We start from the raw sequence: 23,511 nt of genomic DNA, 5'->3' as shown, positions 1-23,511 counted from the left end.
TGTAGGGATGGAGAGGATCTGGACAGTCAGGGTGAGGGCAGCAGTCAACCAGACACCATCTCCCTGGCATCCCGCACCTCTCAAAACACCCTGGACAGCGACAAGGTGAGACACACACTCCAGAAAACCTCATAATATTCTTGTAAACTGCCCGTTCTCTGTAGTTGGAGGTTTACTTTAAAATCCAGAGCTAGGTGGCTCCTGTTATCTGTGAGTTCAAACATAGCTGAGGTTGATCAGAATCAGCTTTATCTGTTAAGTACATAAACACATACATGGAATTCTTTGCCGGCAATTGTTGTCTTTCCGGTATAAGATAAATACAAAAGTAATAAAAAATGTAAGAAATGTAAAATAAGCATCAGCTATTAGTGTTATTGGTTTGTGTGCTAATAACACTTAAAGGGTTGCACCAGTTAAAACATAAGTTACAACTTCTATCTTGGCTCATAGTAGACACAAAATCCTCCATAAAATAGCAGTTAGACTCAAGATTTAAAGCATTGTCATATGCACTGTGAAGAAACAATAAAATTCTTGATTTGCTGTCCACAGAATGCCAAATTTGTAAAAACAAGTAGAAATAGAAAAAAAAGTCCAAAAATAAACAGTGCAAATGCAAATGGTGCAATTATACCTGTGAAAGTGCAACATAAAGTGTAACAGGTAGTGCAGTGACATGAGGTTACATGAGGTTAGCATGGTGCAGTTTGGGAAGGTTAGATCGCGTGGAGGATGAGGAGGGGCAAACAATACAGGTTTTTTGGGGATTTTTTTTCATCTGTAGCCAGTTCTCCATGATACACTGCACCAACAGGACCATAACATCAACAGTGTTACATTGGTGCCAAGTAAATAAATTGGGTTAGATGACTACTAATAATTTTTACATTTAGTGCACCATCGCTTTGAAAATTACACACTGGCCCATGAAATACGAGATTGCTGTAATATTCTAATGTTAACAACTTGATGTCAGAAGCTGTAGATCATAGTTATCACTGAATCAACACTTTGTCCTAGTTTATGTGCCTTTGTGTTGTTTGGTGTTAAACAGTAGCTCCTGAGGCCATAAGTACTGCTGTAAAAATAGTCACTGAGGTAATGGATGCAAACAGGCCCAATGTTTCTTTTTCCTGTGCATCAGAACATCATATGGTGAAACAAACAGGTCTTAGTGATGGTCTCGTCCTTTTCTGTCCCAGCTCTCTGGTGGCTGTGAGCTGACAGTGGTGATACACGACTTCATGGCCAGCAACAGCAACGAGCTGACAGTGCGGCGCGGTCAGACGGTTGAGGTTCTTGAGCGTTGCCATGACAAGCCAGACTGGTGTCTAGTCAGGACCACGGACCGCTCCCCAGCTCAGGAGGGTCTGGTCCCCTGCTCCATGCTCTGCATTGCCCATTCCAGGTCCTCCATGGAGATGGAGGGTATCTTCAATCACAAAGGTACAAAATACGTGCTGGGTCTGACTGAGATCACATTTAAAGTGGAAAAAATAAACTCTTTAACTGGAATCACTGTGCTCCATAGATACACTGTCAGTCTGCAGCAACGACTCCATCATGCCAGGGTCATCTGCAACGCTCCAGCCTGGTCATGGCATCGGTTCCCATACTTCACCAGGACCAAAACGTCCAGGTGAGATGACTGGACCTACATGACACTACGCAATGTCTCCTCCGAAACCCTTTACTGCTAAAGTAACCACCTCAGAAACAACTGCACTTCTGAGAGTATAAGAAACAACTGAATTAATCCAAACTCATTAACTCTGTGGGTTTACTTCCTAGTGATATTTTTTGTGTTGTGTATAAATGCTATTCCTCAGAGCTGTTGGATGAGTTCGATGTTTTTTTGTTGTTCTTCTTTAAGGTAACACCCTTCGAAAGTGGCTTACAAGTCCAGTGCGACGGCTCAGCAGTGGGAAGGCAGACGGTCATGTGAAGAAGCTCGCTCACAAACACAAGAAGAGTCGTGAGGTGAGGAAGAGCGGGGAGATGACAATGGGCTCGCAGAAAGACTCAGACGACAGTGCCGCCACGCCTCAGGATGAGACTGTGGAAGAGGTGGGTGGACACGGTGCTTCACATGCCCAAGGTGTTACTTTCCTGTAAAGTGCAGTGGTTTAATCTCCGTTTGCTTTTTCTGCGTGTTGCAGAGGGTTCGTAACGAGGGTCTCTCAAGCGGCACTTTGTCGAAGTCCAGTTCTTCAGGCATGCAGAGCTGTGGGGAGGAGGAAGGTGAGGAAGGTGCTGATGCTGTTCCTCTGCCTCCACCTATGGCCATCCAGCAGCACAGCCTGCTACAGCCAGACTCACAGGATGACAAGGTAAGGGGGCAAAGGACGCTCCAATGGGGAACGGGGAAACCTGTCATAGAATCAAGTGGAAGGAGGGATTAGAGAAAAGGGATGGTGATATGTGGAGGGAACTCAAACTGTACATGTTTAAGGATTTGTTTAATTCTGAAATGTTCCTGCTTTTGAGATTTTCATCATTCCCTTTTAAAATCCCCATTAAATACTAATGTAAATAGAGGAACCCCATAAGAACAACTTCTGCTACTTCCGCTCAGGTCTAAGGCATGTTTTGACCTTAACACAGCCAGTAATGATGGGTTTACATACAGCCCTATTCTCAAGAGAGTCTCACCTGTGGATTTTCTGTTTCTGTGGATAATGGTGCAGGTTTCATCTATTCACTATCTAGTATTCAGCTTAACCCATAAAGACCCAAACATCCACTGGTGACCAAAATACTGATCTGAACTGTTTAATACCTGTTGATTGCCTAGGGACTACAGATGGAAATTAGCACTGCTGCTACAATCTGGCATATTTACAGCAGCAATTGTTGTAGATGTTCATTAATATGCACTGTCCCTATTAAATAAATAAATAAATAAATAAATTCACTGATCCTATCAATACATGTAAATAATTGGTGTAAAATGCAGTTTGTCATCTTTTCATGGTCATCAGATATGAGCCATTTGGACGTTCAGAAGCTCCGTAGTGACCGTGGAAACACTGTCATCTTCTACAACATTGATTCACCAGTAAAACCCATGGAGTTGGATCAATGACAGTGGATGGAGACACTGGGTTTATGTTCAGTTAATGATAGATTTGACTGAAAATGCCACTTTTTCTTCAGTTTTCTTTGTTTTGATATAATGACCTTTGAATTTAACCTGAGTTTTTATGAACATCTACATTAAATGTAGGAAATTAAATATAGGAAAATACAAGATTTACAGTAAAGGACAAAAAAAAAGAAAAAAAAATATAGAGGATAATATAATAAATGGTGGTAAATCACTTAAGAAAGGTTAAATAGAGAGAAAAATTTATTTGAGAACTGCCACAAAAGTAGCACTGGGTCTTTATGGGTTAAATCGGTGACTCAATTGCAGTTCCTTTGTCCGGGTCAAATGTACTATTTGGACAAACTAAAGCATTCTGACACAGAACTTACCTTATTACCTATGTAGTGTTGTTTTCTTGTCATTGTTATAATTTTTGGTTCTGAGATGAACATTTCTCACTCATTTCAGTTTTATTCTTCCACTCTTACCAAAAAAGTTTAAAGGACTTGAACGTTTCTGTTGTACATGACATTTTATCTTGGCATGTTGCATCACAGTCTCACCTCCCTTCTAAAGCCGTAGACAGTGACAGTTTTCAGGCAGTTCACGTCTCCTCCTCGACTAAAGCGGAGACTCCTCTGACACTAATTTCTGTTTCTCTTTTGTTTTGTTTCCTGGTTGTATCGTTTGCTGTTTGCCATGCTGTAGCATTACCTTGATTTATGTCCTGTCTTTGCTTTGTCTCAGTTTCCATATCTCTCCATCTGAAAAGTCCCGCTCTTCCCCCTCTGTCTCTTCCCTCAGTCAACTTCCTTAACGCTCTGTTTTTCCCTCTTCAGCTTTAAATGCTCTTTTCTGAGGACTTTTATCTTTGGTTTCTACCAGTCTCCAGATTGACAGGAAATAACTCTAGCAGCTTTTTAGACTCCTCCTCTCCTTTTCCTAAAATTTGCTCTTTTTTTTAAAATATTTTTCCAACCTTTCTTGAATTTCTTTTTAATTTCACTCACTTCAATGTGTAATTTCTGCCTTGGCTCTTGAGCACACAGCTGTAAAGTAGAATCATCGGATAGATGAGTGAGAACATTTGAACAAAATATCAATAAATTACTAAACCTTACACCAACAGATTTTAAGGACATTTAACAGCATTGAAGCTCTTCTGCATGGTTGGTTATACCTTATGTTTTGAGGAGGTTCGTAGTGAAACTCAAAACGAAAACACCTGCTCTGTCGGCCATGTGAGAAGCTCCTATGTATGATAATATGGTGGTGACCCCATGCTGAGGGGAAAATCTGAAAGCTCGTCCCCTGTTCCCGTCATCCCTGACCCCTCACTACCCTCCGCTCGTCCTCATCTCCCTTTTACCCTCTGTGCGTTAACCTCATTACCCATGCGAGTAATTGGCATCTCTAAATGCTGGCGAGGCCAGAAGGGCACACAGCCTCACCCAGAAAACCTAATTGGGGAAAGTCTTGAAGCACACACAGCACAGCAAGGGTGAGAGTCTCCTGAACTATATATACATACATGTATACACACCTTTCATTCCTGCTCTGTTAGCATCCTTTTTTAATTTTTTTTTTTGTTTCAGCGGCTGCTCCTCATCATCATCACCTAAAAATGCATTCAGATATCTTCTTTCATGTTTTTTTTACTTCTCTGCATTTTCTGACATTTTGCTTTTTTTCATATCTTCATTTCATTTGCCCTAATTTCAGCCTCATGTTTCTACCTTTTTATCAACACTTTTTTTTGGTTTCACATGCTTATTTTTCTTATCATTTTGTTGAAACCTGTAGAACTGGAGCCCTTGCATTCAGGGTTCATTAGCTGAAACATCCTTCTGAATTTATCCTCGGATTAAAACATTTAACAAACATTTTCACTAAATCATTGCTTGGTCAAATAACTAAAATGAAACATTCACCTTGATATTTACAGAACTAATAAGGAAAAAATAATGTTCATAACATTCCTTCTCAGATATTTTAACAGGTTAAAAGATAAGTCAAATGTGATAAATAAAACATTTTTAACATTCCTTTATAGTGTATAATTATAGTTATGTACACTTAAAATTGAAATATTTTAGTTTGAACGTAACCAAATTGGAAGACTTTTTTTTTTTTTTTACAGAGTTTTTTTACAGTAGATCTTTACATTAGCTGGAGAGTTTGCATCACACTAGCCAAAGAGCAGCATTAGAGCTAAGACATTTTGAATTATCTGCATCTCATTCTTGATCTTCCTCCCTCCTCCTCCTCTTCCTCTATATTTCTGCGCAGACCTCGTCTCGTCTGTCTGTTCGTCCGTCCAGTTCAGAGACTCCCAGTGCTGCAGAGTTGGTGAGCGCCATCGAGGAGTTGGTCAAAAGCAAGATGGTAGGAAAATGAGGGTTTGGTTCAGTCATGTGTGTTTTATGTATATGAATTATATATGTAAAATGTAAAAATGCTAAAAGTTTTCAGCTGCTGGGTGAATAGTGTTGTCATCACAACATGATCATATATGAAAAAAAAACTGCCTGAAACACTTTAAAGACAGAAAAAAAAATATGTGCACCTGTCAACATTTCTCACTATGTTTCATTTCTCTGATCAAAACTCATTACATTAGTCTACACACAAAATACTTCCAGAATAAAAGTGAAAGTTTGCCAAATTTCGTTCAAATGTGCTGCTTTGCCATTGTTTTCAAGATACAGTATTGAGTCAAAATGTGAAACTCTATGAATTAATTGACTGAATGGGATTTAAAGAAAAGAAATAATTGTGTCTGGGCCTCAAAACTATTAGCGTATTAGAATACATCCACTTTTAATTTTCATTCTATTGTAAGATTTATAAATCTGTTGTGTAAACGCACTTAAATCAATATATACCTGTAATAATAACGCATATCTTAAAGACATCCGCCAACCTGCGCTTTTGTCATTTGTTTTCAGAACCAGATTCAACTTTATTGGCCAAGTATGTGAACACATACAAGGAATTTGGCTTCTATTTTCTTAGCTCATGCCGTACAATTTCAACATAAACATGAACACACTTAAACATAAACCTAATATAAACAAACATTCAACTAGACACAAGGACAATGAGTTGATGAATAGTATAAAATAAATGAGTAATCCATCTTATCAAACCTATATAAGAGTTACCATATTTTATTCCTGAAAGACAATTTCAAGTACAAAACTGTAGATTTGTGTTTTTAACACATGGACATTATGATGATTAATACATTAAACAAAGCTAAGGCACGGTTGGGAATTGATTTTTTTTTTTTTTTTTAATTTTGTGAATAACTATTAGATCAATAGGCAACTTCAGACTGTCCGGCAGGTGGTTCCATTGTTTGATGGTTTTAAAAGAAAAGTTTCTGTGAGCCATGGACCTAGAACTCCGGGTCGTTTGTTCTGAACAAAGTTGAATAAATGTCTTTAATGGAGGCGGAGCAGTATTATTAAAAATTTTGAAAATGACTTGTAAATTTGACTATAAAATTAGATTGTCAAAACTCAGCATTTTGAGTTTGTTATTCTATTCTATTCTATTCTATTCTATTCTGTTGAGAACATCTACATACAGTATCTATGGCCCTGATGTTCTTCCTGATGTAAACCTCTGACCTTTGTTTTTCCCTCTGTGTTTCCTGGTTCAGGCTCTGGAGGACAGACCCAGCTCACTGTCAGTCGAACAGGGCGACAGCAGCTCCCCCTCCTTCAACCCCTCAGACAACTCCCTCCTCTCCTCCTCATCCCCCATCGAAGAGATGGATGAACGCAGGACCAGCGTCCTCAAGAAAAGACAGTAAGTGCTAAAGTGGCATACACCCTGTGGTATTCCGATTGGTTCCACTAGTCTCGGTTTTGGGTCTCAGCTGTTTTTCTTTGCTGTAGTTACATTCTGCTGGAGTTGGTGGAGACGGAGAGAGACTACGTTAGAGACCTGAGCCTGGTCGTGGAGGTCAGTTGATGATTATTAAACAGTCATTAAGCTGACTACAGTTGAACTTCCAGCATTTCAAATATCACAGACAGAAAGAATTGAAGACATGTGTAAATAGAAGCTGGATGTATCTCTCTGAAGGGCTACATGAGTCGGATGAAGGAAGAGGGCGTCCCTGATGATATGAAGGGCAAAGACAAAATTGTGTTTGGCAACATCCATCAAATCTACGACTGGCACAAAGAGTAAGCAGTACATACACTGAGAAAATACAACAAAGGCATAGATCACTGGGAGCTAATGTCCTTCTCTTGTCATCTGTCAGTTTTTTTCTCTTGGAGTTGGAGAAGTGTTTGGAGGACCCTGACAGACTCGGACCACTGTTTCTCAAGCAGGTTTGTTCTCATTGAGGTTTAATCTGCTTTATTTGCATTGAGATAATCATATATAGTATAAATTATTTGTAAAATTATATATATCTATAAATTACAGCCAATCATACTTATATGGGTTTACATTTAGCACATATGTAGTGGATTATAATGTAGACTTATATTGACTATATTGATTGATATTGACATTGTTGTATTAATATAGATCAATATAGTTTGTGTGTGGTATTGTAATAAAGGGGTGGGATTAAACAAGTGTTTAACTTCTTCCCACTCCTTTTCAGATGTGTAAATACCACTAAAATTAAGTAATTCTTTTGAATTATAGAATAAATTTATTTTCTTATTGTCTTATGTTGTTAATTTGGTGATGTATTGTGCTTTTAATGTCCAAAATAAAACAGTCATGCATTCACTCATTTATATTTAGTCATCGTATAACTCTGGTCTGTATTCAGGAACGAAGACTCAACATGTACGTCGTCTACTGTCAAAACAAGCCCAAATCGGAGCACATCGTCTCAGAGTACATCGACACCTACTTTGAGGTATGAGTCGCTCATTTACTCATCAAAGTGGTCAATAGAAACAGTGTGAGGCTCTCCAGTGACCTCTGACCTTTAATCCTGTCTAGGACCTGAAGCAGCGGCTCGGCCACAGACTGCAGATCACTGACCTGCTCATAAAGCCGGTCCAGAGGATCATGAAGTACCAGCTGCTGCTGAAGGTTGGTCCTCTCATCTACAGCAGAGGGACCTAGCGCTCCACCTGCTCCATGTGTTGACGCTGATATTAACTGGGTTGTTCATGAGACTAAATACAGGGTTCACATGGGGTCTTAAAAGTCTTGAATTTACAAATCTGCACTTAATGCCTTAAAAAAGTCTTTAAACAGTATTAAATTTGGTATGGTAGATCTTAACCAATGTTGCCATAAACTACCTTAAATGTGTTTAAATCAGGGGTGTCCAATCCCGGTCCTTGAGGGCTGGTATCCTGCATGTTTCAGATATTTCCCTCTTCCAACACACCTGACAGTCGTTATCAGGCTTCTGCAGAGCTTGATGATAGGCTTATCATTTGAATCAGGTGTGTTAGAAGAGGGATACATCTAAAACATGCAGGATACCGGCCCTCGAGGACCAAGATTGGACACCCCTGCTTTAAATGTCTCTGGGAAATGTCCAAGCTGCAAAGTAACGTGAGTCTGCACCAGTGTTTCCACCCCCCAGGGGGCGTTGGGACATCTTCGGGGGGCGTTTGGGACAAGAAAGCTGAGAGGGGGGTGCTCAGGCACAGATGGGGGGTGTGAGTCACTGTTGTACATTACAGCATTATACATCACTCGCCCCCCCTTCCAGTGTAAGGAGCCCATGTCCGATGTATAACAGAAGCACATACTCCCCCCCCCACCGGTCACAAATTTTTTTTTGTTCAAAAAAGGTTGAGAAACACTGGTCTACACAGCTCCACCCATTCCAGTCTGACAATTGATACTGAAATTAGGAACCAAATATCGCTATTTAACTTTGCAGCCCCCTGGTGAGAAATGACTTGGAACGGTGGGAATCAAAACATTGAAGTAAATAAATATGTTTTCCTAAATTCTAGGAGTCACAAATTTTTGCCAGTATGGCCATGAAATAGACTGTGAATTGGGCATTAAATTCTGTTCTAAGTAGTCTTCAAAAGGTCCTAAAAAGTCTTAAATTTAACTTGTAGAGACCTGTAGGAACCCTGTAAATAAATTGTTGATATTTCTTTACATAATGTGTCTTTTTGTGTTTGCTTATAGGATTTCCTGAAACACTCGAAGAAGGCTGGGCTGGAGTCTATGGAGTTGGAGGTAAGATAAGATGCAGCCTGTGCTGCTTTTTAAGCCAAGTCAGATGTGATAAGTAATCACATAATCTTTTTTTTTTATTTGTAATTCTTACAGAAAGCAGTGGAGGTCATGTGCATCGTCCCAAAAAGATGCAATGACATGATGAATGTTGGAAGACTTCAGGGATTTGATGTAAGAAATAAGTTTTTTGTGACTTGTAGTTTTCCAGTCTACCTGTAAACACAATGTCTTCTATAAACCACATTGTTAGTAACTCCTACTTCATCTCTGTCAGCTGCTTCCGACTCTTACCTTGTCCACCTCCTTTTCCAGGGGAAGATTGTGGCTCAGGGTCGTCTTCTGCTGCAGGACACGTTTATGGTGTCTGACCCAGAGGGCGGTCTGCTCGGCCGGATGAAGGAGAGGAGAGTCTTCCTCTTTGAACAGCTGGTGATCTTCAGTGAACCCTTAGACAAGAAGAAAGGTTTCTCACTGCCAGGTTTCCTCTATAAAAACAGCATCAAGGTACAAACACACAAAGGCAGCGGTGTATAGAATTGATTGTAACTTTTAAAGTAGATTACAACTTAATCCATGTGGAATTAAGGATGTAATAACGAGCCACTAATCTAAACTTCAGCATAGCTCAGTGCTCCCTCTTGTGGTGGAGAAAGAACACTGTTAGAGATTAATCTATTTGTAAATTAACTTAAACCATACATGAAAAAATAAACAAGATAATAAAATTCCTCATACTCTTAAACTAGATATATGTATGATACCACAATTGTTCAATAACTTCTGTACTATAAAATGTTAAATGAGTCATACATGTTCCATTTTCACTAATTCCTGCCTTTTCACCCTCTAGATAAGCTGTTTGGGTTTGGAGGAGAACATTGAAGGTGATCCCTGTAAGTTCATGCTGACTTCTCGCTTGTCCAACGGTACTACGGAGTCCTTTGTCCTTCACTCCTCCCACCCAGGGGTGCGTGAGGTCTGGACCCTTCAGATTGCCCAGATACTTGAGAGCCAACGCAACTTCCTCAACGGTTGGTCTAACACACACACACACACACACACACACACACACACACACACACACACACAGAGGACATGTTTCACCAAAGCACATTTCTATACTACGATACTACCATGATACATGCACATACAGTATGACCATTGTATCATGAAGGTTATTTCAATACTTGATAAGACCTCAACTATAAGACAATCCTCTGTTGATGCTTTTCCGCTGATGCTATCAGCTCAACTTGCCTGAATTCAACATGGCTGGGTTTTGGATATCCACATATCTATGGATATCCATTACCTCATTCCAAAATGAACATGGATGGTATCATGATTTTTTTCACATAACAATACGGTGGTTATAGCATCATTTATATCATCTTCAGTATTACCTAAAGCTATAGCGTACCAATGTGTCATTTCTCACAGCACTTAGTAAAAATTTTAACATGAACAACCCGCCTCCCTCCAAAACCCCGCCCGCTTCCCCCTGTCTGAGCTCTGACGCTCTCAGCTGATGCACGTGGTGGAAGCAGAGGTGGAGGTCCAGTCCACTTCGGCATATTCGCGGACCCCTCCCTCAGCAATCAGATATATCATCCACCTGCTGCCCCTGTTTCATCAGTAGACCCTGTATTTAAGGGTCTGGTCTGTGCAGCGCTGGGTCAGTGTCTTCACTGCACCTCATCACCTGGGAGATGAGATGCCCAAGCAATGGGTGCGCTCACTGTGAACACGCGGTCTCCGTAAATTTTCCGTGGACATTTGAAGTTTCATAGTTCATACATTTATCATCCTACATAATCCTACATTGTGTGACACCAAGTACATGTACCTGTATGAGTCTCGCGGTCATAAAATCTGAGCTTTGTGCAGACCTGTCTGTGGAGTCCAGTACACCAGACTCCTGGACTTTACCTCCATCCTTCATTCATCGGACTCCTGTTTGTTCCCCTTGGTTGTTGTTCCTTTTAATAAATCAGTTTTTTCCCTTCATGTGCATTTGAGTTCTATCCATACACATCCTAGACAGGAGACTGTGGTCAGTGACAGGAGGAGCAGCACGAGTCACAGGTCGCGTTAACTGAAAATATTCGGTCATTGACGGATTTTTTAAAAAATGATGGAAAATTCTGAAGGCCGTCCATCATTTTGACAGAAGAAAGTTTTCACACAACACTGTGAACAGAACCTTCTCGCAGGATCGCTGCTCTGCCTGTCTCTTAACAAGTCATCAAACATTCTGTAACAGCATCCTACCTGTATAGAACCCAACAGCACCACTGTTCACAACTACACTTAATACAACGGTACTTCAGTCAAATGACTCACCGTTAGTCCGCCTGTGGTAGACCCCCTGTCCGGTTAGTTCACCTGTAGTAGACCCCCTGTCCGGTTAGTTCACCTGTAGTAGACCCCCTGTCCGGTTAGTTCACCTGTAGTAGACCCCCTGTCCGGTTAGTTCACCTGTAGTAGACCCCCTGTCCGGTTAGTTCACCTGTAGTAGACCCCCTGTCCGGTTAGTTCACCTGTAGTAGACCCCCTGTCCAGGTGATGGTGAGTGTGCATATTAATCAGTCAGTGTCAAGTCTTGTCTCGTTGTTTAGCTGACTTCAGCCAAAATTAGATGCTACTTTGCTAGCGCAAAATGTGAAGACAGCCGAGTCTCCTTAGTTATTTTCAAAAGCCCAGTAAATGTGATGGCACTGATAAACACGGTTAAAAAAAAGAGTGACTGATGCAGTGAAGGATGAAGGACAAGCAAGGAATATGCCAGTGGCATTTGGTGTGCTATATGTACACATTTTCTACCTTTCATGTGTTATTTGATGGCATGTCAATTTGTGCCAAGATCTCTGGTTCACAGAACCCGAACCTTCAGTGCATAGTATTTGACTCTGTGTGAACATACACAAGGAAAGCTTAGAATGTCTACAGATAACACACCAATTAAAAGTGGCGTATATAATTATGTGTCGTGATATCACGTTGGTTTATGAGCCAGCAGCAACTACAGCTGCTGCATCATTGAGATGTTTTTGAAAATTAAATAATAATAAATATATCTCATTATAATTAAAAAATAAAAATTTGAAATGATGGATAATAATATGTTATGATGGAATTTTTACGATCCTGTCCGTCAAAATGAGGGACAATAAAAATGTCTGGTGCAACCTCTGGCACGAGTGAAGCATCAGATTCAGAGGTACCCGTATCGGATGCGGGGATGGCGATGATGGATCGGATGCTGGATGGGCGTAACAGATGATTGACAGGAGGCTCAACCAGGCTCGGCCAATTATTTCATTTGGAGCGAATAAAATGATTGGTCAGAATTTTATCAGAAATATGAGCAATATATGAGAATTACACATTTTTGAGTTTCAATACCTGGTGGATTTCTTTTACATTTTAGTTTGACACACGCTTATTAGGAGCATTTTAAGATGACAAAAGAAAAGTGTAAAAATGCCACATCAAACAGTATAACGTTGAACTGTGGGTCTGATGATTACTGTTTGGTCTGAAAAATCTGCTACAAGGCTGATACCAGCATTGGAAAAAGGGCATAATATATATCATAGTTTCCATAAATGATGAAAAATGTCCCTCAAAAGTCCTAAAATGTTCAAACTAAACTGAAACTTAATTTAGTGCTTCTTTCTCATTATAAAAAGGTGTGAATCTGTTTAGAGGAAAACTAATATTTGTGACTATTGGAACATACTGGAAGAGGCAGTTATACTGTACAAAGGATTACATTAGTGTTTTGTGCCCCTCTTAACTGTCTCTTCCTCTTCATCACCACAGCTCTCACCTCCCCCATAGAGTACCAGAGGAACCACGTCGGGGTGAGTGGTGGGTCATGTGGTCCCAGTATGGGGGCTCTGAGTGGAGGCAGCGGTGGATCTACTACCACACCTGGACCCGGAAGCTCCCAGATCAGTTCCATCCCATCAGGGCCCCAGGGTGGCTCTCGTCGGCCATCCAGGATCCCCCAGCCCTCCCGCCTACCCCAACCCCTCCGCCACCATCCCGGGGCCGACCCCGATGGCCCCAACAAGATGTCAGGTACGGAGTACGTCAGTGTGTTTTCATTATGTGTTTGACAAAAAGAGAAATATGACTGAGGTGTGAGTTTTGCTCACTTGTGATCCAGGTGTGTCACCCCGTCCTGTCCCTCCTCCCCTCATCCCTTCAGGGGGTAGCCCACAGGGCAAACGTCCCATCCAGACCCCAGAGGACCAAGCACAGACCCCCACTCCTGCCAATGCTGTAACCCCTATTCCCCGGGCCACAGTTGGGCCCCTGCCCTCCACACCCTCATCCAAACCTCGGCCTGGAGCCGTGTCCCCTATGGCCCCTCCCCTCGCCACTCCCGCTTTTGGCAAGGAAGTCCTCGTCCCTCCCCCTCCCAGCCCTGGCCAGAAGTCTGGATCTGGGTTCTGGAGCTCCATGCCGGGCTCCCCTGCCAGCCGGCCTGGCTCATTCACCTTCCCGGGGGAAGCAGGAGAGTCTCCAGTGCGTCAGAATTCAAACCAGATCCAGACTGGTTCTGGATCTGGGAGCCAAAGCCAAACCCACAGACACTCCACCCACAGCAAGGAGGCCGACCGTATGAGTACATGCTCATCGGCCAGTGAGCAGTCCATCCAGTCCACCCAGAGTAATGGGGTAAGACTACTTCCTGCTGCCCACCGACTAACACAGAGGTATAGGGAGAACTGGTCTGTCCTGTCTGCCTGAAGCCAGCGCTACTAATCTGTCCCCTACTGCGCACCTGACAACTCTCACTGCTCTTCACATCACCGTTTCCACTATTTGCCAACATGTTTTCAGGTTCAATCTTCTCTAATGGCCCTTGTCCAACTCTTCAGTGAATCCCTGTGAAGGCTGTTCCTAGATTTCTTTCTAACAAAGCTTCTACTAACACCTGACTTCCTCTTGGCCGTCCTTCACCTCCTGCTGTCTTCATGATTTGTTACTGAAATATACTTTTCCTACAACTAACCTTCAACGTTTGTGGTTCCTCCTGCAAACGTACACAACAAAGACTTTCTCATTCAACCTAACTCTCCTCCTCTTTGTGTGGAACTGAAAAGCAAAGATGAGTCGAATGAAAATCATCTTTTTCTTGCCTTCATCTAGCTCCGTTTTTCAAGTGGACATGATCAATCACTGTTTTTCTTACACTTCAAGCTGATCTCTTCCAGAGACTATTTCCAGTGTTTGTCTTCTGTGTTTTTCTGAAGCTATTGTCTCTTTGGCTTCCTTTACCTTTTCAAAAGCACATTTATTGTTAATCCTATAGTTGTAGTGTTTTATGTAATATTGACTCTGTAAGGCCTTTGCGTTGTCTTCCCCTGAAGTAACCTCATCAGTGTTACCACATAACCTGTGCTTCTCACCGTAGAGTGAAAGTAGCAGCAGCAGTAGCGTATCCACCATGTTGGTGACCCAGGACTACATGGCTGTAAAGGAGGATGAGATCAGCGTCATTCAAGGTGAAGTGGTCCAGATCTTAGCCAGCAACCAGCAAAACATGTTCCTGGTGTTCAGGGCGGCTACGGAGCAGGGCCCAGCTGCAGAAGGCTGGATCCCTGGATTTGTGCTAGGACACACCTCGGCCATCGTCCCCGATTGCCCCGAGGGATCCATCAAGTAAGACCACAACCTCACATCACATCAAACCCTAACTGTTCAGGTCTGTAGTTTGGATTGTGGCCTCTTTGCATCCATGGACTATTTAATTATACCAAAGAAAACAAACGTGTAAGACAGTTTAACTCTTTATAGTCCACTCATAGAAACACTCAACCTTAGTGTGTTATTGGAGAACATAAGACTTTATTACTTTGTTTTCAAATGTTTTTATTATGTAGAAAATCAAGGTTAATGAAGTTACCACATTTGGTTCCTTACTCATAAGTTGCTAAAGATAAATAAATACAAGAAGTAAATATAAAAAATACAAGAAAAACACTTGTTAGGTGCTAGGAACATGTTCTAATATTCTAAAATACATTAGTGCTGATCCAGACACCTGTCCACATCCACATTCTCCCTTTGAACATCATTCCTTACATTAGTACCATTACTTCATGGAACCTAACAAAGCAGTTACGCTTACTGTTCATGCAGAGGTGGACCTTGCAGACCATGTAGACCACATTTGGCCTGAGAGTGTCGCCTCACTGTCCTCACTGGAACTGTTGCTGTCACTGACTTGTAATGCATGCGGAAATTACCAAAAATGGTCACTTGCCCAATAAAGGGTTAATGAATTCTTTACGCCCAAGGTCAAGTCCATTCTCTTCATCTGTTTACAAGCTTTATGATGCTGTTTTCCTCCAGTAGAAAATCCTCGTCCTGGCACACGTCTCTACGCATCCGAAAGAAGTCTGAGAAGAAGGAGAAGGAGGCGAAGAAGGAGACCAAGCTGGAAAATGGTTACAGGAAGTCCAGAGATGGGCTGGCCAACAAAGTTTCTGTAAAGGTGAGTTCGTGGGTAACACTTCAGGACACTAATGTAGCTACTCGCATATGCATTTATCGCTGACACTGTTGTTTTTTTATTTCCAGCTTCTAAATCCAAACTACATCTATGATGGTAAGTTACTTTTTAATCATTTAATACTCACTTAACTCTGAATTTTTCAGCTACTGAGTATGATTAGCATTAATATTCATCACCGTCATTTCCTTCAGTTCCCCCAGAGTTTCTTGTACCCCTGAGTGATGTGACATGTGACAATGGAGAGAGCGTCACCCTTAGGTGTAAGGTCTGCGGTCGTCCCCGGGCCACTGTCACCTGGAAGGGACCCAACCAGACCAACCTCGCCAACAACGGCCACTTTAGCATCACCTACAGGTGAGCGGCACAGATGGATGATGGGAGTTCAACATATGGCTTTTTTTGGGTTTGTTGTACTGGATGGTGTTAAAAATCCAAACACAAATGGTGAATATGAAAGTATTGGATCTGTAAGGACGCTGTAAAATACATGGACTTGGAGCCATTTGAGTTTAGAAGTAGCTCTTTAAATATACGTTTACTGTTACCTGTTATTCCATCTGTAAATGTGGCACTATTTTTTCTAAAGGAACATGAAAAGTTCTTTGGACGAGTTTAGGGGTATCCACAAAAGTTGTTCATCATATGGGCATTTTATCCACCTGGAACCGGGGTTTTAGGAGCCCTTATACACTAATATTTGAAACCAGGTCCCAGATTGAACAACTCTCTAAACATCACCCTTGTATTCCTATGTTTCAAACCCATACATATGTTTTCTGAAATTAGCCCCACCTCATTCAGATTCATTGACTCCTTCTTCTAGTTTACATTTTATACTCCTTGTCTTCTGTTTTTGGTATATTTCTGTGGCAGCGTTACAGCACCACCTACAGGCCAGACCTATATACTACAGCATTTTCAGTGGTTTTGTGTGGATGATACCATGATAACAGGACACTTAGATTTTTTTTTTTTTTTTTTTTTTTTAAAGATTGTTTTCATCTCGGTGTGGACAAGGCCTTAGTTTCAGGAGGACAACTGCTGCATCAGAAAGCATCTAGTCGAGTAGAAGAGAAAAATCCACACATTCATTTAACTCACTTCAAGGGATTTATTTTATTTTGTGACATTTTCAGCAGCAAACGCTTCCTTATATTACTGCAGAGTTGACCGACTATATACACAATATATGATGTATTTATAGAACAATGTGATCAGCTGTTATTTGGCATTAATCAGTGAGGCAAATGCATCATTACACATGCTGTATTATACATCCATATCCACACATTTCAGGGAATGTAATATAGACACTATATACAAGGAACTTCTCCTTGTATATCAGATATATACTCCTAGTTTTACAATACATGCAGGACTCAGGCTACATGTCTGTCATATATACTTTATATTACAGAGGTCTTAAGTCTGTTTATCCATTTTTGCAGGGACAGAAGTAGCACCATAGGTTAAAATGAACATGTGTAAAACGACTGTTACTATTATGAATGTATTAGGTATTAGATGTCGGGAAAGGTTTTGTATCACTGTCCTCATAGAAGTATTTAGGGTTCAGAGTATGTATGTATGTAATTCAGAAGAAAATACATATTGCAGGTATTTAGGTGAATTTCTGCATTTTTCTGAATTTCTGTCAGTGCTTTCCTCTACAGGAAACCGAGCATTTTATAAGATTATATGATGATGGATGTAAGCGATCATTTCCAACCATTAACCTTCATCATGTAGGACTGAGTCATAAACAGCAGCAGACTGTAGTCTTGTGTGATTTAGTTGAACATGGAAAACGGTGTGAGTGTGGTTTGTGTTCTCAGCGATACGGGTGAAGCGACCCTGCGGATTATCGGCGTTGCCTCTGAGGATGACGGTGTTTACACTTGTGTCGCAACGAATGAGCTGGGCAGTATGACATCCTCCGCCAGCCTCAGAGTGTTAGGTAAGCACAAAGCTGACCAGATCAGTAGTCAGAGTATTATTGGACAGTGTGACATCATTAACCGGCTGCCTTCGTCTCCTTCAGCTGTGTCCACCGATGGCATCAGGGTGAGCTGGAAGGACAACTTTGAGTCTCACTATGCTGAAGTGGTGGAACTGGGCAGGTAATTCTCCTTTTATCACGTAGGGGTGTGTATGGCAAGAATCTGATGATACGATACAAATCACAATATGATATACTGCAGTACTGTTAAGGTGATATTTCTTTGTTTTGCTTCTTTTTTTAAAAGATTATTTTCTGAAAAAATTGTATTACACCAGAAATATGCACAAATACTAAACATATTTTTATTTGATCAGAACAGTATCTAATGCTATACCACAAAACTTTCTTCTGTAAAAACTTTAAAGCTGTGGGAGACTTTCGTCACCAATTTTTCATCAAATCTGTAAAACCCCAGTCATAGCCTCAGTATCACGAATTCGTAAGTCTTTCCGTGATTACTCACCTGAATCTCTTCCCTCATGGTGAACAATTTCTAAGTGTACTCCACCATAAACAAACCACGTGTTTACAAACAGAGCCGGTAGGTAACTCAGGCATCTTCAGAATTTTGTCGTGACATGCATTGCATTGTGGGAGACGGAGGTTTGCCTCCAGCCGCTTCCGCGTTGTGGAAGTTGCAGGTGCCGCTGCCAGGCGGAGCTCCATTTGTCTCCAGCCGTTTTCGCGTTTCAGCCATTTCCACGTTGTGTGTGATGCAACCATATGATATCATATGGTTGCGCTGCCGCTGCCAGAATCTCCACTTCCCAGAATGCATGTCGCGACAAAACTCAGAAGATGCCTGAGTTACCTACCAGCTCTGTTGGATAAATAAAGTTTTAAAATCCAGCTTTACCAGTACAAAAAACACAATAAATAAATAAAATCATGATTTACAGATGTTGCAGTTTAAGATCAGTGTCAATGTCAAAAAACTACATGAATGTCCTGCAATATCACAGCACTACTTTTCTAGATTTCAAACAGAGCAAAATACCCATGTGAATTTATAAATAAAAGAGCTTGCAGGATTCCAAAAAAATATAAATAAAAAAGAAAAACAAAAATGAACCTTGAACCTGAAATATCAATACAGTACATTTTAATAAGGATACAGTATTGTGAAATAAAATTTCACAATATATCACAGAACCGATATTTCCTTACATCCCTATTATCACTACAATGGTTACGATGAGTAGAAAGCAGAAACTAACTGACCTCCGGCCGTCTTTGTTTTTTCTCCAGGGGTCGTTTCTCTGTTGTCAAGCGCTGCGACCACCGGGGGACCAAACGCACAGTCGCAGTCAAACAGGTGAATAAGAAGCTGATGAGACGGGACAGGGTGACTCAGGAACTCAGTCTGCTCCACAGGCTGCAACACCCCCACATAGTCAGTCTGATAGACACGTATGAAACCCCCAGCAGCTACGCCCTCGTCCTGGAGATGTGAGTGTGGACCAAAGACACACATGGACTCAAACACCATCACTCATACGATCAAAGTGTTCCTTCAGTGTGAGGTTTTCATGGGCATTTACCGTGTGTTTCAGGGTCGATCAGGGCCGTCTCCTGGACTACATTGTGAGCTGGGGGAATCTGACAGAGGAGAAAGTGGCCTGCTACCTACGGCATGTTTTAGAAGCTTTACATTACCTACACAACAGCAGGATAGTACATTTGGACATAAAGGCAAGTCAACTTCACACTGTAATCTTTTATGATACAAAAACACTTGACTTCAGTGAGGACTGACACCTGAAGTGTAGAGTTGGTCTCTACAGTCTTACAAAGATCTAACTGCAGGTTCAGCTGCTAAAACAAAACTATTTACAGTTAAAGACTGGAAACCCCACCATTAACCCTTGCCACTCTTGCGGCACAGATTTGTGCATGTGTTTACTGGTCACATCTTTACAAAATGCATTTTTTCATCGGAGATATCCTCCTGACACCCAGCAATGCATTTGTGTCCTCTGTAGGGGAATACTTATAAAAAAAAAAATTTCATAAGAAAATAAGATTAAAGAAAGTATCTGAAAAAAAAAAACATTGCATCATGTTATTCCCAGTTGAGGCAGTTATTTAATTTAAAAAAGCCAAAACTTCTACTTACTGGGTTTCAGGACGTTATATTAGTGTTAAAAACATTCTAAGGACGGTGGACATATTGGTATGTTTTATTAATATTCTTGTTTTATGCTGTAGAACAGCGATACTAATACTAGTAACATGAAGTCATTATTCAGCCTCATTTAACTCACATTTGAGACATCTGCTGGAAACAAAATGACAGACAACATTTATACTCAAAGACAGAATTGCAAAATTTCAGAGTAGACATTTTTTTCTACACTAATTTTATTCATATATTCCACTACTTTCACGCAGAGGTGAAATAGTGCGTTTTCACAAACCTGACTTCAACATTTCAGCATTTGGGCTGAGTTTTCTCTTTCTACAGTTCCCTTGAACAATAATTGGCCGCAGTTTACATAAAGCTGAGATTGTCCTGAACATTTTGATATAAAACACTTGGGTATTGTGTTATTTACAAGTACCTTTAAAAAGATCAATTTAAGAAAGTTTGTAGAACTCAAGAAAATACCCTTAGACCTCTGAGATTTAAATTAGTAAAAGGAGGATTGTTTTTGTTTTTGCAGCCTGAGAACCTGCTGGTGGCTCACAGCTCCAGCGGACAGCCACTGGTCAAACTTACAGACTTCGGTGATGCCATTCAGCTCAACAGCGCCCACTACATCCATCCTCTGCTGGGCAGTCCTGAGTTCGCCTCCCCAGAGCTGGTGCTGGGGGAGCCGGTGTCGCTGACCTCCGACCTGTGGAGCCTGGGCGTGGTCACCTACGTGCTGCTGAGCGGTGCGTCTCCCTTCCTGGACGAGAGCGCGGAGGAGACCTGTCTGAACATCTGCCGGCTGGACTTCAGCTTTCCTCGGGATTACTTCCACGGCGTCAGCCAGACGGCCCGGGACTTTGTGTGCCTGCTTCTGAGGACAGACCCCGGCAGGAGGCCCCCGGCCGGGCTCTGTCTCCAGGAGCCGTGGCTGCAGACCTGCAGAGACGACGACCGGGCCCGAGGGGACTGCTGCCTGGACACTTCGCGCCTCATCTCCTTCATCGACAGAAGGAAACATCAAACTGACGCCCGACCCATCGGAGGAGTCAGGAGCTTCATTCAAAGTCGCCTTCAGTCCAGAGTCTGAGATTCAACTCCAACCCCACCCACCGCCTCTGCTCCCTCGCCATCTGACCAACTGTCCAGTGCCAGGGCTGGAGCATCTTGATGTTTCAAATGAAAAAGAGAGGAATAATGAATGCTGATCTTATGCTCTTTCACAGACTAGTGATGTTAAAGGCCTGTAGTCCTTTCACCATTCAAACAGACCTGCTCAGGTCTTCAGCCAATCAGAGCCCTCGACAACAGAGTTCTCACCATAAATAAATGGATGCCCTCGTCTACTGCTGCTTGCTGGTTTCAACTCAACAGATTTTGTAGCCAAGTAAAGAAAAACTAAAAAAAAAATCTATACATAATGAAGTAATTTATTTTCCTTTACTAGAGATAAGCCGATGAGAAGAGCCAGTTGATTTAGCCTCGATGCCGCTGCAGACGCAGAGCTTTTAGGAGAAAGTGACGCCATCAAAGCTTATGACATCGCAGAGTAAACTGCCCTTCCTTCTTGTTGGTAAAGAGGGACAGAGACGATTTGTGTTTGCTCTTTTACATTAAAATATAACTCAAAGACTTTTGAGAAGCACCCTTTCTTATAGAAACAGTTTATTGGAAGGAACGTTACTGTCTCTGCCTTTCCAGGAAAAAAAAAGCGTAGAAAATTGTCCTCAGATGAAAGTTGCTGTGCTACTTTGGACTGTGTTGACATGGATCCTGGAGACGGTGACTGAGCTTCTCGACTTTACTGAGACATTTATACGTCTGATCAGAGCTTTTTGATGGCTGCGCTTACATAATGTAACTAATCTAAGATACCATGATGACCATGTCGCAAGTAACTATGCTGCACTGTCCAGTCTAAGAAGAACCAATAGACATTCATCATTTGCTTTTCCTAGAACAAAACTTGTGTTGCGCAGTTCTGAGATGTTTAAGCCTTACCTTGTACATAGACTCGTTCTGCCTTCTTTTCCTCACATTCACGACAGATTCCTGCTTCTGGGCGGCAGCGCTCATCACCAATCTGATGGAGTGAATGTGGAGGCAGAGGAAGACGAATTACTGTAAATGCACTCATTGTATGTTATGTTTGATTATCATGTGCAATGTTGCGGCTTTAACATTTTATGCAACTATTTATGAAGACATCTGTTGTATCTGTAATAAATCTAGAGAAAAGCATGTACTTGGTACTGCAAGCACTGCTGGTAGTTTGTGTTTATTTGATCTTTGAGTATTATGACTTCCAGGCCAGGCCACTTAGAGGTCACCATCTACAATCATATTACGGTTTGATCAAAACTAATTTAACACTTTTTGTACTGTATGCCTATGTAGTATTGGTACACCAAAGTCGCTCTAGCTTTATAATACTTTATTGTGATTCTGTTTCACTCTGACCATGTAGAATAATTGTTTACACCGGTTAAAAACACAATTGGAAGAACTTTAGTGTGCTTCATCTCCTGTGTTGATTTAGGAGAAAAGTGTTCTAGTTTAACTTTTATACATCATTTGTTCAATGGTGTTCTAAACGTATGTACAGATACAGTACTTATTGCCAAAATCTCTTTTAGAAATCCCTGTTTCACACGTAAAAAACATCCTAAAACAAACAACTGCTGACCAGTGGTTTTGGAAATGAAAACACACACCAGCTGGTTTAATCCCAGAGTCCTGAATGAATCCACCAAGAGGACAGGAGGGCGATGAACATAAACCACAGCCCTCTTGTTACCGTTATTTATTTCAGTGTACAAAGGCCATTAAAAACAAGGAAACTTGGACTGAATACCTCAGTTTAGGTTTTTTTTTCCATTGTTTGTCTTTTTGTTATGTGTTTCCAGTGTTTTTTTGTTTCATAAGTTACATGTTTGCCATTTGTTTTCTATCTTTGCATGTATATTTTTTGTACAGATCATACATATTTTCTTGTAAATATTCTCATTTTGCCATCAGTTATTTGGAAATTAAAAATATTGAACACATTTCCGTCTTTGTACCTTGTTTGATATTTTGTTTTGTTAAGTATCCTGTCTGGTTTATTTTGTGTTTGTTTGAACAACTGCATTTTACACACATTCATGAAATATATAGAGAACACCAAAAACATTAATGTTTATGGACCCCGAGGTACATCTGTCATTTTTCTTTGATTTGGTGATTATTATGGCTGTGTTAAAGCTTATGGCATGTATTTTAGTTTTTCATTACATCAGTAGTTTTCATGAGATTAATAAAATGGGGTTCCAGTGTAAACTGGTGAGGCATGTTTTGCCATGAGGGTCCTGCGCTGAACAAAAACTACTAATGCAACATCAGTGTTATTGCTAATCTTTGACACGTCCAAGACTGATAAAACACCGCATCCCTCTAACAGGTAAAATCATTTATTATTATTATTAGTATTAATATTACTATTATTATTATTATTGTTATTATTATTAAGCAATTGGCATCACATTCAATGGGCATTTAATGGGTTAAAATACAGGAAATTATTG

General features: G+C 41.0%; 1 protein-coding gene across 7 annotated transcripts in view; it reads left to right on the top strand.

Annotated features, from left to right (window-relative positions):
* trioa (trio Rho guanine nucleotide exchange factor a) overlaps positions 1-22,995 on the top strand; it is a 99,320-nt gene extending 76,325 nt beyond the window's left edge. For 3 of the 7 annotated variants that reach the window (XM_030147407.1, XM_030147408.1, XM_030147402.1), the window contains 27 exons: positions 6-105; positions 1,206-1,449; positions 1,535-1,642; positions 1,877-2,070; positions 2,163-2,333; positions 5,381-5,476; positions 6,759-6,907; positions 6,997-7,063; positions 7,187-7,290; positions 7,371-7,440; positions 7,896-7,985; positions 8,072-8,164; positions 9,233-9,283; positions 9,377-9,454; positions 9,596-9,787; positions 10,134-10,314; positions 13,109-13,369; positions 13,458-13,972; positions 14,712-14,959; positions 15,656-15,794; positions 15,881-15,908; positions 16,007-16,169; positions 17,651-17,772; positions 17,857-17,935; positions 19,066-19,266; positions 19,371-19,509; positions 20,481-22,995. In XM_030147407.1, coding sequence (XP_030003267.1) covers positions 6-105; positions 1,206-1,449; positions 1,535-1,642; positions 1,877-2,070; positions 2,163-2,333; positions 5,381-5,476; positions 6,759-6,907; positions 6,997-7,063; positions 7,187-7,290; positions 7,371-7,440; positions 7,896-7,985; positions 8,072-8,164; positions 9,233-9,283; positions 9,377-9,454; positions 9,596-9,787; positions 10,134-10,314; positions 13,109-13,369; positions 13,458-13,972; positions 14,712-14,959; positions 15,656-15,794; positions 15,881-15,908; positions 16,007-16,169; positions 17,651-17,772; positions 17,857-17,935; positions 19,066-19,266; positions 19,371-19,509; positions 20,481-21,038 — 4,441 coding nt within the window. In that variant the 3' untranslated portion in view covers positions 21,039-22,995. Of the gene's footprint in view, positions 1-5; positions 106-1,205; positions 1,450-1,534; positions 1,643-1,876; positions 2,071-2,162; positions 2,334-5,380; positions 5,477-6,758; positions 6,908-6,996; positions 7,064-7,186; positions 7,291-7,370; positions 7,441-7,895; positions 7,986-8,071; positions 8,165-9,232; positions 9,284-9,376; positions 9,455-9,595; positions 9,788-10,133; positions 10,315-13,108; positions 13,370-13,457; positions 13,973-14,711; positions 14,960-15,652; positions 15,795-15,880; positions 15,909-16,006; positions 16,170-17,650; positions 17,773-17,856; positions 17,936-19,065; positions 19,267-19,370; positions 19,510-20,480 lie in introns of those variants that run through there. The other 4 variants (XM_030147404.1, XM_030147403.1, XM_030147401.1 and 1 more) reach the window with 2 other exon arrangements.
* The last annotated feature ends 516 nt before the right edge of the window (positions 22,996-23,511 follow it).

This window comes from Sphaeramia orbicularis, chromosome 11 (assembly GCF_902148855.1).
Source record: "Sphaeramia orbicularis chromosome 11, fSphaOr1.1, whole genome shotgun sequence".
NCBI classification, from domain to species: Eukaryota; Metazoa; Chordata; class Actinopteri; order Kurtiformes; family Apogonidae; genus Sphaeramia; species Sphaeramia orbicularis.
The sequence above is the reverse complement of the archived record's forward strand: the minus strand, read 5'-3'. Positions and strand labels throughout refer to the sequence as shown.